This window comes from Chiloscyllium punctatum, chromosome 12 (assembly GCF_047496795.1).
Source record: "Chiloscyllium punctatum isolate Juve2018m chromosome 12, sChiPun1.3, whole genome shotgun sequence".
Taxonomy (NCBI): domain Eukaryota; kingdom Metazoa; phylum Chordata; class Chondrichthyes; order Orectolobiformes; family Hemiscylliidae; genus Chiloscyllium; species Chiloscyllium punctatum.
This window is the reverse complement of record NC_092750.1, coordinates 71645903-71664374: the sequence shown is the minus strand read 5'-3', so window position 1 is coordinate 71664374 and position 18472 is coordinate 71645903. Positions and strand designations below refer to the sequence as shown.

Below are 18472 nucleotides of genomic sequence, written 5' to 3'. Positions count from 1 at the left end.
TAAGAAAGCTCTCCCCTATATATTTTGGACTGTAACCCTCAAGTAGTATTCTAAAATGAGATAGTCTAGGGATTATTACATTGCTACATATGGGACTTCACTTTATGAAAATTGGCTGCTGAGTTTCTCACAAAGCAGCAAGGTCAGACTTCAAAATCAGTTTGCTTGCTGCAAGATACTTTGAGAGGGCCTGGCCTTGTCTATTCATGAAGTGGAAGTTCCAGACCAGAATTTAATTTGTTGTTCCAGGGGGTTGGAGGAGAATTACTGCCGAAATCCAGATGGTTCCGAAGCCCCATGGTGTTTCACAAAAGATCGCGGGGTCCGGACTGCGTTCTGTTTCCAACTTGAACGCTGCAATGATGACATTGAACCTGAAGGTAAGGTCAACACCAACAAAAACTGAAATTTCTGGAAAAGCTCAGCAGGTCTGGCAGCATCTGTGGAGAGAAATCAGAGTTAACATTTTGGGTCCATTGGCCCTTCCTCAGATGATAAAAGTTGGTTTTTATGTCAAAGATAGGGTGAAGGGAGGGGGTAAGGAGTAAAGAATAGGTAGAGGTGGAGCCCAAAGAGAGCGAAAACCTGGGATTGGATAACAATCAGTCTAGGAGAATGAATAGTTACTAATGGGGACAATAAGGGGGTCAGGTAATGTCACTTGACTAACAGCATTGAAGCAAGAATCCGTCATTGGAACTGACCAAAGGCTGTGAAAGATCACACTGACTGAGAGATAACTGACCAAGAGAGAGAGATGTTACTGACCGAGAGAGGCAGCATTGTCCAAGCAAGAGTGAGTACTCGCTGATTGAGACAGCACTTACTCAGCAAGCTCTGACTGAGGGATAAATGCCAAGCCTTTCTTTTTGTTCTGTTTGCTATTGATAATGACAACGTATTGGCAGCTGCCCTCAGAATATTAGTCTCCATTTGTTCCTAAATTGCCAGAATGCTAATTTACACTAACCCTTGTTCCATCCCAGATTGTTACACTGGAAATGGGACAACGTACCGAGGATTTGTTAGTAAAACCAGGAAGGGAATCCCTTGCCAAATGTGGAACACCAATAGTCCTCACAGACCACGGTAGGCAATATCATACTGTCAAAAGCTGCCTGATGCAGCCATTAAGATCAGAATATTGTTCAGAATGTGCCTTTGCTCCTTTATGTGTACGTTGCCTTTAAGAGACTTTGTTTTGAAGGACTGTGCTTATAAAATGTTATGACTGTGACCAATTGGTCAGTCTGGCTTATGTGTGCACATGGAAACAATTTGCTCTGTTGCAATTGCTGTTTTAAGTAAGCCCCTGTTGATTTGTTTATTAGATTATGACTTTTAAAATGCCATTTAATACTTGTGAGCAAATTATTACTGAGATTAGCATTAATCACAGGTGTTGTGCTATTACTGAGATCAGTAGTAATAAGAGGGACTGTGCCTTTTACTAAGGTTAGTATTAATCACAGGAACTGTGACTGTTACTAAAATTAGCTGTAATGCCAGGCACTGTGTTCGGTACTGAGATGAGTGTTAGTCAGAGGTGCCATGGTTATTGCTGACAGCTATTACTCAGATTAGTATTGAAAACAGGCACCATGCCTATTACTAAGATGAGTATTAATCATGAGCATCATGCCTGTTATGAAGAAATGTGTTAAACGGAGGGATTCTCATCTATAACTGGGATTCTGTAAACCATAGGGATTTGTATCTATCACTGGGATTAATATTAATCACAGGAACTGTATATGTTATTAGGAGCCATATTAATCACATGAACCATGTGTGTATTTTACAAAGTACAGTGTTAATCACAGACACTGTGCCTATTACTGAGATTAATATTAATTATAAGCAATATGCTAGTGTCTAAGAATAGTGTAGATCCTGAGGATTTGTGTCTATAATTGGGATTTGTGATAATCACAGGGATATGTATGCTACTGGAGGTCCATATTAATCACATGGACTGTGAGTATATTTCTGGGCATACTGTTAATTGCAGGGACAATGCAGATAACTGGAGTTAGTGTTAATCACCAGGAATGCGCATATAACTGAGATTAGTGTCACTCACTGGGAGTGTGTATAGTATTGTACAGTAACTGAAATCAGAATTATTCAACTGGACTATGCGCATTAATAATGTGAGTGAGTCTTAATCGTGGGACTGTGTATATCAATGGGAGTGTGTATTTTACTGGGATTTGTGTAATTCACTGGTATTGTGTACATACAGTAACTGAGATTAGGGTTAATAACCAGATCTGTGTATACTACAGGGAATAATGTTAATTACTGGAGCTATGTATATTACTGGAAATAGATTTAAGCATTGTTTGTATGTCTAACTAAGATTAGTTTAATTAAGGGCACTATGTACAGTGCTACGAGTAATGTTAATCAATATAATTGTGTCTATTTCTGGTAATTAGGTTAAGATCAATGACTGTGTATGTTACTAAGATTAGGGTAAATCATTGGAACTGTGTTTTACTGTGTATTTTCTAAAGGAAATCAGAGTAGGACTTATACACGTAATGGTAAGGTCCTGGGAAGTGTTGCTGAACAAAGAGACCTTGGAGTGCAGGTTCATAGTTCCTTGAAAGTAGAGTTGCAGGTAGATAGGATAGTGAAGAAGGCATTTGATATGTTTTCCTTTATTGGTCAGAGTATTGAGTACAGGAGTTGGGAGGTCATATCGCAGTTGTACAGGACATTGGTTAGGCCACTGTTGGAATATTGCATGTAATTATGGTCTTCTTCCTATCGGAAAGATGAGAAACTTGAAAGGGTTCAGAGAAAATTTACAAGGATTTTGCCTGGGTTCAAGGATCTGAGCTATAGGGAGAGGCTGAACAGGCTGGAGCTGTTTTCCCTGGAGTATCGGAGGCTGAGGGGTGACCTTATAGAGGTTTATAAAATCATGAGTAGCATGTTTAGGATAAATAGACAGGGTCTGTTCCCTGGGGTCGGGGAGTCCAGAACTAGAGGGTTTAGGGGAAAGATATAAAAGGGACCTAAGGGGCAACTTTTTCAGGCAGAGGGTAGTACGTGTATGGAATGAGCTGCCAGAGGAAGTGGTGGAGGCTGGTACAATTACAACATTTAAAAGGCATTTAGATGGATATATGAATAGGAAGGGTTTAGAGGGATATGGGCCGGGTGCTGGCAGGTGGGACTAGATTGGGTTGGGATATCTGGTTGGCATGAACGGGTTGGACAGAAGGGTTTGTTTCCGTGCTGTACATCTCTATGACTCTATGGACATTGCCCACAAGGATCAGTTTCACTGTCAGAGAAGGTTTAAATTGATTATGATGCTGTTTATAAAAAACTAAGGGCCGATCTGGGCAGTGTATGATTTAGTTCCTGAAGCATACAGGCAAAAATTTCAGGAAACTGCCTGGGCAAACTTACACTGAATTTGAATGGCAAGACCAAGTTGTTTTGACAGGTGAGAATAGGTGTTGACAGTAAATCCTACACATGAAGCTTTCAGAGAGATCATTCACTTCAGAGAATTAAAAAATTTTTTTGAACTTAAATCCCAAGATAAAGACCAGAGGGTTACAGTTGCTGGACAGGAAGGAATAATGGCTAATGATTGTGAGCTCCTCAATAAAAACTATAACCCTCTTTTCCGTCACCACCATAAGCTCAAAAGGCTAGTGATGGTGAAAGGAAGAGAAGTGATCACAGTGAAAAAAGACAGCTAAGAATGCCTGTGCATTCCCTCTTCAGATCAGAAAGAAAGCTGCTGAGGTTGGAGGTGACAATCACGGTCCTATGTGTTTTCATTGTAATAAAGTGGGACATCGATATGGAAGTTACAGGGGAAGCCCAGGGGATTTGATGGGGTTTGTAAGAGGAGCTCCAAAAAGAAAATTCGAAAGGAAAATGTCACTGATCAAATTGAAGCTATAACTTCAGCAAGAAGGTAACTGGAGGCAAAGACTGAGAGTGTAGGTAAAATAAATGTGGTAGATGAGATGTAAACACTTTTTGCCTCCTTTTTCTTTGAATGACGTCAAGCCTATAACAATACTGAGAGACCAAAGAGCTACTCAAACTCTTGCTGAAGGATTTAATGTTTCCTTCAGAGCGCAATAAAAGCCAAAGTGTTAGTAAATAGAATAAGTGAAGAGTACATCCTAGTTTCACTATGAAATGTAAAATTGGAATGTGAGTTGTTGTCTGGAGAAATGGTAGTAGTTCTTGTTGTTAAACCAAAAAGCCTGTGGAGGGAGTTGACTTTCTCCGAGATAATGATTGGTGGATGTGAAGGTTAAATCACCGAAAGTCTTTGCTAATTGAGGTTCAGAAAGCAGATCAAAAGTTAAGTAAGTGAGCACACACAGCTTACACTGAGGCTGAGGCTGAAGGTGTTGTAAAAACACAGATCTGACGAGCAAGTGGAGACATCTTCACACACCTAGGGCTGCAGAATAGATGGTTGTTGATCAGATTGAGGTACTGCCTGTTGATTTTGGGGGATCATGATCACAGTTACCTCAAATGGACAGTCAACTATTTGTAAGGAATTTTCAGGTAGTTTATTGAGTTTGCTAAGTAACAGTAATTTAGATTTCATACAATAGTTAATTCGACAAAGAAAGTGTATATGCATGGCTTTTGAGGATGGTTTACTGAGACCACAGGACAAGTAGACTGTGAGCAGAGGAGATTTTGTTCTTGTTAACTTGTGAAGGCAGCACCCTGCTTGCCAGTCGAAGCATTAGGGAGCTCTTCCCTGGGTCTTTTTCCTCCTCTTCATTTTCCACCTGGAGGAGACAGTTCCTTGACAAGGACTGCTGCCCATATTGACTGCCTGGTGAGGATTGCCCTCTGCCCCTGACATACCCCATTTCTTGGAGCTGGTAGCTTACATTGTGTCAGTCAACTGTCTAAATTCTTTTAGCCAATGACCATGGGCAGCTATTCATAATGTCTTACCCACCTCGATCCAAAGGTTAGTTTTCATTCCTTATTTTCCCAAACATTGCCTTTGTATTAGGGTAGTGTGTTGACCAAAAACTCTTTTGTTTATATCACAACTGTAACAGTTAAATGAAATCTCACGCTATGCTGGAAATACTAAATATGGAGCATTAAAAGAACTGTTTTAAAGAGAACCCCAATTTCCAGTACAGCCAAATACTGTCATATTGTAAATAGCACATGAAACTCTTATGGCAGGATGTGTAAGAATAGAGAAATCTCAAGCATTAATAATCAGGCATTTTACTTGGCTAAGACTTCATAAAGTGGTACTACCCTTCTATGTTATAAACATCAAGTTGTTGGGAAAATGTCATAATGTAATCTGACTGGCACCTTTACTTCCCATTTATGTTTTTGCAGAATCATTTACTTGAGTGTTTGAGAATTGTGTAGGGCCAGTATCAAAAATGCATACAGGACGACATCCTTAAAGTTATGGATATGACAATCCAATTTCAGGAAGCTTTTTGTTTAAGGGCGGTTATAGCTAAAATAGTGAAGGAAAACCTAATTCAGTTTTTTTTTATGCACAATGGGCTCCCAATTCGAATACAATCAGATCAAGCTTCTAACGTGATATCTAAGCTTTCTCAGGACATGATCAGTAATCTAGGTATAATGTGGTTGAAGTCCACCACCTGTCATCAATAAACACAGGGAGCTTTGGAGAGTTACCAGCAGATTCCGAAAACAATTATTACATTCTCATTAATACCCACAGGTTTGGGACAAAGGATTAGATTTCTTACTCCTCACTACCAGAGATTCCCCAAATAAATCTACTGGGTCTCATCCATTCAAATTAATCTGGGTGATGAGATCAAAAGATCAGTTAAAATTAGTTAAGTTTTTAATTCGCAGTGATGAACTCCAAATGTTGGGATTACATGTGCACATTTCTTCAGATACTCACGGGAGCATGCAAAACAGCACAGGATCATTTGAAAACTCCACAGGCAAAGAGTAAAGGGCATACAAGCATGCTACAAGTAGAACATTTCAAACAGGCCATGATGTGTTATGCTTATTACCTTTACAATGTGAGCTTCTGAATGTGAGATTCAGTGTTCCCTACAAGGTGGTGAGTAGGGTTAGAAAAGTGATGGATCTGATAGAAACTCTTGATTGTAAGAACAAGAATTTATTACATCATGTAAATATGTTGAAGCAATATCAACAGCTGGAAGAAAATAAGAAAGAATAAGTATGTCAGGTCGTAAGAGGATTGGGAATGACATGGACAGTAGAGGAAAAGTAAACAGTTCATGAAGTGAATCTCTGACAATTTAACTGGCTAATACTGAAATACTGGGACAGTTAACCAACATATTTTCATACTAGAGAAAGGATAACAAGAAGACAGAATAAGGTTAATTAGGAAATTCAAGGAAATCTGCAGACATAGACTTAAATGTACCATGTCAGCCAGACATGGTGTGGCTGTAGGGGAATCCATATAGAGAAAACAACACCCTCTTGGTTAAGCCAGGAAAGAAAACCTCAGGTGGAAATGGAGATTCAACACATGTTCAAAAACAGATTGAACTTAAGCAAAGGCACGGTGGCACAGTGGTTAGCACTGCTGCCTCACACCGCCAGAGACCCGGGTTCAATTCCTGCCTCAGGCAACTGACTGTGTGGAGTTTGCACATTCTCCCCGTGTCTGCGTGGATTTCCTCAGGGTGCTCCGGTTTCCTCCCACAGTCCAAAGATGTGCAGGTCAGGTGAATTGGCCATGCTAAATTGCCCGTAGTGTTAGGGGCAGGGGTAAATGTAGGGGTATGGGTGGCCTGCGCTTGGCAAGGGATTGTATTGCTATGATTGGTAGTGCTTCATGTTTTTCTAAGATTGATTATTGAAAGGGTATTGGCAAATACTACTTATATCAAAAGCTAAGGCAATATCAGGCTATGTTACAGAAAATAGGGTATATTAATGTTGAATGGGTTTAAAAGTGTCCCAACAAGATTCCAAGGAATTATGAATCAAGTCGTAACTAAAGTGCCAAATTTATTTGGACAGCATTGTATTATAGAGGTAAAAATAATGACTGCAGATGCTGGAAAGCAAATACTGGATTAATGGTGCTGGAAGCCCTTCATCAGGAAACGTCGATTTACTTGCTCGTTGGATGCTGCCTGAATTGCTGTGCTCTTCCAGCACCATTAATCCAGCATTGTATTATACACTAACGCCTCGGAATGAGTAGGTAAAACAGCTAGGAGACCTGTTTAAGCTATTATCTGGCTTAATAATAAATCTTGCAAGAGTGAATTTGTGAAAATCAGGATAAGTTCTCCAGGATATGTTGTAGGGCAAAGTCAAGTGTTAACCAAGAACAGCAAAAGTGAAGGCACTGATAGAATTCCCTGTTCCTAAAACTAAACTAGAAACCATCAGATTTTTGGGAATATGTGGGTTTATCAGAAAATTGTGCCTAGAATTAGTGCAATATTTGTACTTTTAACAGATTTGTTAATAAGCAGACAATGGTGGTGTGGTCAACAGGGTACTAAGCAGCCTTTGAACAGATGAAGGTCAAGTTAATAAATGAACCAGTTTTTGTTGTCCAAATTTAAAAAATGTTTTTAAATGGCAGTTAATGACAGTGACTAATGCAGCCATATTGCATGATGGTGAATCAGGGATGGAGAAGCCAATGAGGTATACTTCTAAGAAATTAAAACAATATCAGAACTACAAAAAGGCGGTTTTGTGATTTTTATCTGTTCTTCAACATTTTAACATCTGTGTATGACATGGTTGCAAAGAGACACTAATATATTCTGACCAGAATCTACTAGTTTTTGTATAGAAAGTTAAGACTCGGTCCAAGATTGTCCCAGTGAAACTTATTGATTTAACTATATTGAAGTAAAATATTCTCATTCTCATACCCCTAAGAATGATGTCTAACTGTTTCTTGAAAACATTTAATGTTTTGGCCTCAACTGCTTTCTGTGGCAGAGAATTCCAGAGGCACACTATTCAGGATAAAGAAGTTTCTCTTCATCTTAGTTAATCACGTGGCCTGTGTATTTAACTGGGAATATGTACAAATCATGGGGATTTTATACATTATAACATAACCTGGGACTGGGAATTGTATTAATTACAGTTGCTTGTTTATATCATCGGGAAGAGTGTTAGTCACAGGGATTGTCTATTACAGGGATGGTATAAATCACTGGGAACATGAATGTCATTGGGAATAATGTTAAGCACAGGAACTATGTATATCATTGATGTTAGTATTAATTGCAGGGGCAATTGTTTAAATTACTGAGATCAGTGTTAATCACAGGGACTGCATATGTAACAAACTAGCCTTAGTGTTCATCATGGATATTGTTGTATAATATTACTGAGAATTATGTTAATTACTAGCATAGTATCTATTACTGATAATGGTGTTAATAGCTGGGATTTTTAACATTTCTGACATTATTGTTTAATATAACTGGGATGAGTATGAAGCACAAAGGCTGTGCATATTCCTGGGATTAGTGTTAATGACGAGGACTATGTATATTACAGAGATCAGTGATAATCACAGGGAATGTGTATATTACAGGGATCAGTGATAATCACAGGGAATGTGTATATTACAGGGATCAGTGATAATCACAGTACCTGTATATGTTACTGGGATTAGTGATAATCATAGACACTGTATTTTATTGGAATTAACGTTAATCTCAGAGACTATATGTATATAATATATATATATTACTGGGATGAGCATTAATCACTGGGACCATGTATATTACTGGGTAAGTGTATATTAAATGGACTATGTATATTTTTGGAATGTGTTAGTTGCAGGGACTATGGATATTGTTGAGATTTATCTTACCTATGTAGATTGTGTTGAGATTAATGACTTCCTAATCTCAGGGCCCTTGTGTTTTGAGCAGTATTAATTTTTAGCTTTGTTCACCTCAAGTATTATTATCTTTTAAACTGGTTATTTTTAACTTCTGGGATTGTCTACATTACTGGGATTCATGTCAATTTGAACTTTGCTCTTTTTTACTGAGATTTTTGCTCAATTTCTCTCACACCCTGACAGTTTCCTAATATTCTTTCTCCCATAGAGTGACTCCTCAGACTCACCCTAATGCTGGTCTTCTAAAAAACTATTGTCGAAACCCTGATGGTGACAGTCATGGGCCCTGGTGTTACACCAGTGATCCCAAAGTGCAGTGGGATTATTGTGCCATTCGTACTTGCAGTAAGAGACCAACTGTCATTATTAACTGGCTGAATGGGGATCAGAGATTTAAACATGTGTTTGCAATACAAATTGGACAGTTATGATCAGAGAATGAATGGAAACTATTTCAGAACTGGACAACAGGCCAAAATACAGGCTATTTATAGTATACAACTTTTCTTTAATCAGAGACCGAAAAGTGTTACATTTGAGTAGTAATATCACATGTCACAGGGTTAGTATCAATATTACATTACCACAGAGAAATCATCCTCAATTACTGAGATATTGCCATGCATTCCACATATTACAGAGCTAGGATTGCGCTTTACAGGCACAGATGTAGCATCACCATTCACAGAGATAATGTACATTACAAAGATAGTATAATACATTATGGGCACAGAGTTATGGTGTCACACGTTTACAGGTACAGGACAGTGTCAGTCTGAAAGTTTCCATTAAAACTGGAGAATTTGGAGACACTAATGAAATTAATTAAATAATTATTCATAAAGCACTCCCGTCCTTCATTCCAGGCTCACCCCTCCCTTCTCCCATTCACGACCCAAACCCCTTTGCCTATTCCAGCACCTTCCCCAATCTGTACCTGATCACTCCTCCTCCCCCACCCCATTTAATTTCCTGGGAGCTGATCCACCCTTCCCCTATTGTGGAACCTACGTCCCATCCCTACTCTAGAGGCTGACTTTGTTCTCACTCTTTCTAGACCCATTTCCACCCCCCCCCTCCCCCCGCCACCCAACCCCATCCCCATACCTGACCTGAACTGCCTCTACTCCCTCCATTGCCAGGATCTCCACCCACCTGATCTACTCAGCACTGTCTCACTTACCTGGCCCTGTGCCACCATGTGTCTGTCCTTGACACTCTAACCCCTACTTACTTGGCATTTTACCCAGTTGGCATTCTTCCCACCTGGCACCTCACACCCTGATATCCTTCCTCCTGTTACCTAACTGGCAATGTACATCCCTCGGACCTTACTCCCTATCCATCAGACACTCTAACCTCACACGTACCTTGTGTATTTACCATTTGACAGTCTGAGATTCTGGACCTGTAAATTTTTGAATGCTGCAGCTAACTGCTGTGAAAGGTGGCATTACGGTGTTTGCCTTCCCACAGTTCTGCACAACAAGTGAACTGTTGGCTTGGAAGCACTCCGCATTTCTGAAGAAAACCCTTACTGGAAATTCCTTTCGAGAAATATGAAGCGCTCTCCTATCATTAAAAAAAGAGCAAGAGGAGTGGCAAACTATATGAGATTCCATTGGCACTCCTTAGAAAATCATTACATTGTTTCACAGCACACACAAGAAGTAGTCCACAGCGCAGGCACAGAGATGGTGTACTGTATTACAGGGGGCACACAGCATCTGAGATTACACACACATGCTACATTACAGTCACAGAAATTTTACTGTTTTATAAGTGGAGATTTTCTGTAGCCTGGGACATTCACCGGGTGGGTGCACTCTGGTTGTTTTGCTGTCAGTGCCTTTGGCTGAGTTAGCACTGCTGCCTCACAGCGCCAGGGACCCGGATTTGATTCCAGCCTCAGGCGACTGTCTGTGTGGAGTTTGCACATTCTCCCCGTGTCTGTGTGGGTTTCCTCTGGGTGCTCTGGTTTCCTCCCACAGTCCAAAGATGTGCCGATTAGGTGGATTGGTCGTGTTAAATTGCCCATAGCGTTCAGGGACTTGTAGATTAGGTGCATTAGTTAGGATAAATGTGGAGTAAGAGGGGAATGGGTCTGAGTGGGTTACTCTTCGGAGGGTCGGTGTGGACTTGCTGGGCCGAAGGGCCTGTTCCCACACTGTAGGGATTCTATGTCTTGTGAAAATTGGAAGGGCAGAGGCCTGATGTCTCAGTTTCCTCTTTCCTGTGCCTGGTGATCAGCGATTGTCAGGTTGTTAGTATGGAATGTGACTAACTCCCTACTCCTCTCAAATCATAGACACAAGAACAGGATTCCTCAAAGATCACATTTGCAGAGAAATTTCCAGTCAAACTTATTCTAATTGTGCAACGATCATCTGTTTCAATTACAGATGGACATGCCAAAGCAACAAACAAGGAGGATCCAGGTAACTGAGGATAGCAGCAGCTGAACTTACAAACAGAAGCAAAAAGAAAGCAGAATGTGTCTCCGCGGTTACATTGAGTAGCTTTGATCTCCCAGAAATGATCCATCCAGTCAAATTTGACAAGACCTTGTTCAAGAAATGGGGAGATGGAAAAAGCTGGGATCATTCTCTTTAGAGCAGAAAAGGTTATGGAGAGATTTACTTGTTGTATCAAAATTATAGGCTTTTTTTTGATGGAGCAGACAAGGAGAAACTCTTTTCACCAGCAGAAAGGTCAGAAAGAGGGTTGTGTCTCCAGTTAAACATGTTCGTACTGGAACCCATAAGATCTTAATTCCATTTTGGAAAATGTGGAACATTAGAGTGATGTCTCTTTAAGAGGTTCAACGTGCAGGTTAGCCAAGTACTTGGAGGTCATCATATAACTAGGAGTCACAGTGACTCTGCACTGTCACTCTATGAGTATGATGTGTCTAGAGATTACACTGCACTTTATTTATTAGTTTAATTTAGTAAGAAAACTCATTAGAGATCTTCAAGTAAACGGAATACACATGCCTAATTTATGTTATGTTTAGATAGCAAGAGAACATAGCACAGAATGTTTCTTAGCTGATATTGCCAGGGATGGGGTGATACAGCAACGAAGGGAGATGAGATAGGTTGGGGTTGTTTTCCCTGGGAGCAGAGAAGGGTGGAGGGAATGTGATTGAAGTGTACAAAGCTCTGAGAGGCATTGACAGGTTAGACAGGGAGAAACCGTTCTCCTTTAATGGAGGAATCATTAGCCAGGGACACAATGTTAAGGTAAGAGGCACGAGTTTTGGATAGGATTAGGAAGAAAAGGTTTTTCAACCAGAAGGTGGTGGGCATCTGGAACACATTGTTTAAAAGAGTCATAGAAACAGGAACCCTAAAGACATTTAAGAAACATTTAGGTGTGCACTTGTGATGCCAAGGCATACAAGACTATGATACAAATGCTGGGAACTGGGATTAGAATAGATTGGTATTTGATGACAGACAAAATGAGTTAAATGGCCTCTTTCCTCTATAAAACTCCTTGACTCTATGACACTCCAAATCAGGGCCCCCCTCACCTCATTTTCCAGTGATGACTGTATCAGTGCTGCTTCCTGCCCTTGTCCTGACTGGAAGAAAATCATCTTTTTGTTTCATATTTCCCTCCCTCTTGTACCTTTTTAGTTGTCCATCTATGATGCTTCCCTTCTCTTCCCTTTCTTGACTTCAATATCCTCTTTTCTGGAGTTAAACTGTTAACTAATAAACCCACTGACTTCCACAGCTATCTTGACTATACTTCTCAATGCCCACTTTTTGAGTGGATTCCATTCCATTCTCCCAGTATCTCTCTTTCATCTGTCCTATTGATGAAACTTGTATTTTTGTCATGTGTTCCTGTTTTCTCAAACAAATATTCTGTGCCGATGTATACCAGAACTTGATGGGTTCTGCCCCATTTTCTACATCTCTGCTCACCTTTCTTCTCATCTCTCCTGAACCACACAAAGAACATGGGAACAGGAAGAGGCTGGTTTGCCCCCATTTCCTCACTGACCCATGAACTAACTTCAAATACCCGTCTTGTGTCTCTTTATCATTTAGTGCCAGTTATCCTTTAAGAACTAGTTTTAAAAAATCTATCAATCTCAGATTTTAAAATTAACAATTGAGCTAGCATTAATTCCTATTTGTGGAAGGGAGTTCCAAACTTCTACTACCCTTTATGCGTGGAAGTGTTTCCTAATTTTTCTTTTGAGGTCTGCATCTCAATTTTAGGCTGTGTCCCCGACCACTAGATTCCTCAACTTGCAGAATAGTTTCTATCTGTCTATGTCATCTTTCGATATCTTGAACTTTTTGATTGAATTACTCATTAATCCTTTGAATTTCAGAAAATACAATGCCAATTTCAGCAAGCAGTCTCTTATGACTTAACTCATAGAATCGTCATATTGTTCTCATAGAACCTAAATTGCACTTCCAAGATTAACATCACTTTATCAAATGCAGTGCCGAGAAATGCTCACAGTATCTCTCAATGGTGCCCAACCAGGTCAGAAGCAAGGCCAGAATTCCATTAGACTTGTTGATTATTTTTGTATTTTTCATGACATTGTAAAGATCTGTGCACCTGGAGTCCAAAGTCCCTTGGACTTGAACTTTTTCTAGTTTTTCTTGATTTAATAGGTTTTCTGTTCGAGCATTTTTAGATCCAAAATGGATGGTTTCACACTTTCCTGTTTTGAAATCTATTTGTCGCAATTTAACCCATTCACTTCATCAATTAATATCACTTTGTCATTATAATACTTACATCTACACTGCATACAATACCACCTATCTTTGTTCATTTGCAAACTTGCAGATGTGTTTTTCTATCCCGTCATTGAGGTCATTAATAAAAAGAGAGAACTGCTGAGGACCCAAAACTGATCCATGTGGGACATCACGAGAGACGCGCTGTCAATAAGAGAACTCGCCCATTGTCCTTTTGTTCTATTCCTCACACTCATCCATGTTCCTAACCAGGTCAATAACTTGCTTTCAGTTCCATGTGCTTCACCTTTAGCTCTCAGTCCTTGAGAGGGTCTTTATGAAATGCCTTCAGGAAGTCCAAATGGATAATATCTCTTGACATTCGCCTGCCCACTACTTTAGTCACCTCCAACCTTCTGTGTGGATGGGTAACTGGGCAGAAATTGTGAAATGCAGAATGAGGAAAGCCCAGAAGCAGCTATCCCTTTAAGAGGCCATATGTGGCAGTCCAACTGTGCACTCCAACAAATAGGTCATACATAATTAAGGGTCATTTAAAGGGAACACTGTTTAAAAAAATTAATTCGGTTTATCAGGTATGACTGACCCAGTTACAAACCCAAGGTATACCCATCTGACCATCTGGAGGTATTAGAGGTTTTCATGGTGTTAATTATAGAAAATTCCCAATCATAGATGGTGAATTAACAGGTTTATAGTTACCTGGTTTCCCTCGCTGCCGTTTCTTAAATAGCAAAAGGAGTGATCCCTGAATGAAGGGAAGTTTATAATACTGTAGTTCTCTGCCCATTTCCTTTAAAACACTGGGATGCAAATCACCTTGTCTTGGAAGTTTCTTTCGTGCCACTACTTTCTTCAATATGGAGGTGCCAGTGTTGGACTGTGGTGGGCAAAGTTAAAAATCTCACAACACCATGTTATAGTCCAACAGGTTTATTTGGGAGCACTGACTTTCACGGCGCTGCTTGTTCATTAGGTAGCAAGTGGGGCAGGATGATGTGATACGGAATTTATAGCAAAAGATCAAAGTGTCATCGCTCAGACAATGCATTCAAGATGTAATCACATACTCTCCTTCTCTCCCACACAAACAAACACACACACGCACACAGTCTCTCACTCTCTCTCTCTCCCTCACATGCACGCACACACAAATATAGGTCTTTGGAGTGAATTTGTATTTTCAGAATTGGATTTGCAGATACATTTTATTTTGTTCAAAAAGCACACAACCTGAAGGCATTTTATAAATTCCTACTTTGGAAATAGAACCAGTCTGATTCAAGATTGGAATACAGACAGATTCTAACCTCACACCTTTCATGCATTCTCTGAGCTGAGATGTCACCTTTTTTACATAAAACCTTAAGTTATCTTGAGAATATGACTTGAAAGAAGTTCTGGGATTTACATATTAATGAATGGAAACCTGCAGCTCATTCTAAAAGATGAAAGACTAAACAGCAATCTAGGTTTTTTCACTACATTGCATCAGTTGTATGCCACTATGATCTTTTGCTATAAATTCTGTGTCCTATGATCCTGCTCCACAGCTACCTGATGAAGGAGCAGCATTCCAAAAGTTAGTACTTCCAAATAAACCTGTTGGACTATAACGTGGTGTTGTATGATTCTTAACTATTTTCTTCAGTACTGCTAAATCGCATATGTTAATTATGGCGAGTCCCCAATTGAAAACTATTCTCTCAGTATGTATTGATTTCTTTCATTACTATAAATACTGACACAAGCAATAACTCAGCATGTCTGCCATTTCCTTATTTTTATTAACATTGTCACCATTACTAGTTTAAGGGCCCACAATACTGTTTATCACCACATCTTTTTCTAACATAATGGTTGCTCTGATGTACTTCACAGTTTTCTTTTCATATTCGTTTTTAGCCTTCGTTTTCTGTTTTGTGACGCTTTACTTTTATATGTATCATTCGCTTTGCCAAGATTTATGCTATATTTTATTCTTGTATGTTTTATGTTTTAGTCTTATGTTGTCCCTCAGATCTTTAGTCATCCCTGGCTGTTCTTGTTGACAAGTAGAGTACTTGTTTCCATTTGGTTATCCAAGGTGACTGTACCTTTAGCATTAAGATGTAATCCTACTCCACAATGACTGTATTTTTAATATCAAGATGTAGCCCTACTTAATGCTGACTGTAACATCAAGATCTACTTCACAATGACTTCTAATAGCACAGTGTAGTCCTACTCCATAATAATTATATTTTAACACCAGAGTGCAATACTACCCCATGATGACTGCTCCTTTAATTTCATGGTCTAGTTCTTTATTAAGATAACCATAAGTTTAATATTAGTAGCCTGACTCGGCAGTGGTATACCTTTAATACTAGTGATAGTTCTCCTCTATGGAGTTTCGGGAGGTGAATTGTCCATGGCGTTCTTCTTATTTCTTGTTCCCTGGCTTGTGTGCCAAGATTGGGTTTAGCAAGCTGCCCCTGGGTCAGTTCACTCACTGTACTTTGGATGAGTGTGTGTAGTATTTAATACTGGCTTCTGTACCCCTTTTAGCCTCAGTCGAATTTGAGTCATGCGGTAGGCGGGAAGACCGGCCAGTGGAAAACAAAAAGAGTCGTATGTTAAGAGGCACACCTGGTAACTCTCCCTGGACTGTGAGTCTTCGCAACAGGTAATCGGACCAGGTTGTAGTCTGTTTCCAAAATGCCTGTACCTTTGCTATCAGGTTATACTCCTAATCCATGTATCTTTAATACTTGATGAGTGTCCAGCATTATACATTGTCCTCCACATGCTCCATCACACAATGGCACTACTCTGTATGGATAGAGAAAATTATAGGTCTAGCCAGTTTGTGACGCTCAGCTGTGGTCATGAAAGCCAATGTTCATTTCTCAGGTGGCTGAGCTTGTCCCTTCACTTGACAATAATTCACTGTTTCACCAATAATGGATTGACATGGACGAGAATTAGATTAAGCTCCTGTGTGTGATGTTGCCTCACCTCAGCAGCTATGGCCTATGAAATCCCAGTGGAATCTGAAACTAAAGATAGATTTAATAGTGGGCAACATCTCCAGCCAAACTCTGACAAAAAAACAGCTGCGAAGGATAAAAAAAAACACATATCCCGCCTTTAACTCTGTATTCTGTGTTCAAATTCAGCCTTCCAAAATGAACCGCTTTACACTTTTCCAGGTTGAACTCCATCTGCCACTTCTCAGGCTAGTTCTGCATCCTGTCAATGTTCTGTTGCAATCTACAACAGCCCTCCACACTATCCACCACTCCTCCAACCTTCATATCATCGGCGAAGTTACTAACCCACCCTTCCACTTCCTGATCCAAGTCATTTACAAAAATCACAAAGAGCACAGGTCCCAGAACAGATCCCCGTGGAACACTACTGCCACCGAGCTCCAGGTTGAATACTCTCCATCCTCTGTCTTCTATGGATCAGTCAATTCTGTACCCAAGGTAAAAACAATGACTGCAGATGCTGAAAATCAAATACTGGATTAGTGGTGCTGGAAGAGCACAGCAGTTCAGGCAGCATCCAACGAGCAGCGAAATCAACGTTTCGGGCAAAAGCCCTTCATCAGGAATTCCTGATGAAGGGCTTTTGCCCGAAACGTTGATTTCGCTGCTCGTTGGATGCTGCCTGAACTGCTGTGCTCTTCCAGGACCACTAATCCAATTCTGTATCCAGACAGCCCAATTTCCCTGTATCCCATGCCTCCTTACTTTCAGAATGAGCCTACCATGGGGAGCCTTATCAAATGCCTTGCTAAAATCCATGTATACCACATCCAATGCACTAACTTTACCAATGTGTTTTGTCACATCCTCAAAGAATTCTCTAAGGCTTGTGAGGCATGACTATCTCGAATCAAACTGCGGTTTCCAAGTAATCATAAATTCTGTTTCTCAGAATCCTCTCCAATAATTTGCCCACCACTGACGTAAGACTGACTGGTCTGTAATTCCCAAGATTATCCCTATTCCCTTTCTTGAACGACAGAATAACATTTGCCACCCTCCAATCATTTGGCAGTACTCCAGTGGACAGTGAGGATGCAAGGATCATTTCCAAAGACGCAGCAATCGCTTCCTTCACTTCCTGTAGCAACCTTGGATATATTCCATCTCATGCCAGCGGACTTATCTATCCTTAATGTTTTTCAACATTTTCAGCACATTCACTGTCTTACCTTAGCAGAGATGCTCTCAGTCTCATGGATGCATAACTGAGAAACTGCTCTTAGGGAGGTAAGGTGGACTACTAGGAGCCCATCCATGTTTCTAAACCCCTTCCCCAAGACTGCCATGCTACAAGATCCCCCCCCCCCCCCCCATCCCAGTTATCACTCCCCTGTGTTGGGAATCCAATGGCTAATAGACCAAAATATGAAAATAAAATGAAGAACTGTGGATGCTGGAGGTTCGAAACAAAAACAGAATTTGTTGGTGAAACTCAGCAGGTCTGGCAGCATCTACGGGGAGAAAGCAGGATCAATGTTTCCGGTTCAGTGACTCTTCATCAGACTGTTAGCAACTAGGAAAACATTGTATTTATGCTGAAGGTGGAATTGGACAGTGTGAGGTGAGGTGGGGTGGGATGGGATGGGGTGAATGTGAGCTGATTGGTGGAGACAGAGCCCAGTGAGAGAGAGAGAGCAATGTGAAAGAGGATTGGCTGACTGGCAGAAGGCAGGGAGTAGGGATAAAAGATTCTTTTTCAGAATGGCAGCCAGTGATTAGTGGAGGTTTGCTGAGACCACAACTATTCACTTGTACATTAGTGATCTGGCTGGAGGAATTGAGGGCATTATTGCTAA

General features: G+C 40.3%; 1 protein-coding gene across 3 annotated transcripts in view; it reads left to right on the top strand.

Annotated features, from left to right (window-relative positions):
- mst1 (macrophage stimulating 1) overlaps positions 1-18472 on the top strand; it is a 76537-nt gene that overhangs the window by 42617 nt on the left and 15448 nt on the right. For all 3 annotated transcript variants that reach the window (XM_072582754.1, XM_072582752.1, XM_072582755.1), the window contains 5 exons: positions 250-380; positions 987-1089; positions 9108-9244; positions 11302-11337; positions 16189-16306. In XM_072582754.1, coding sequence (XP_072438855.1) covers positions 250-380; positions 987-1089; positions 9108-9244; positions 11302-11337; positions 16189-16306 — 525 coding nt within the window. The remainder of the gene's footprint in view (positions 1-249; positions 381-986; positions 1090-9107; positions 9245-11301; positions 11338-16188; positions 16307-18472) is intronic.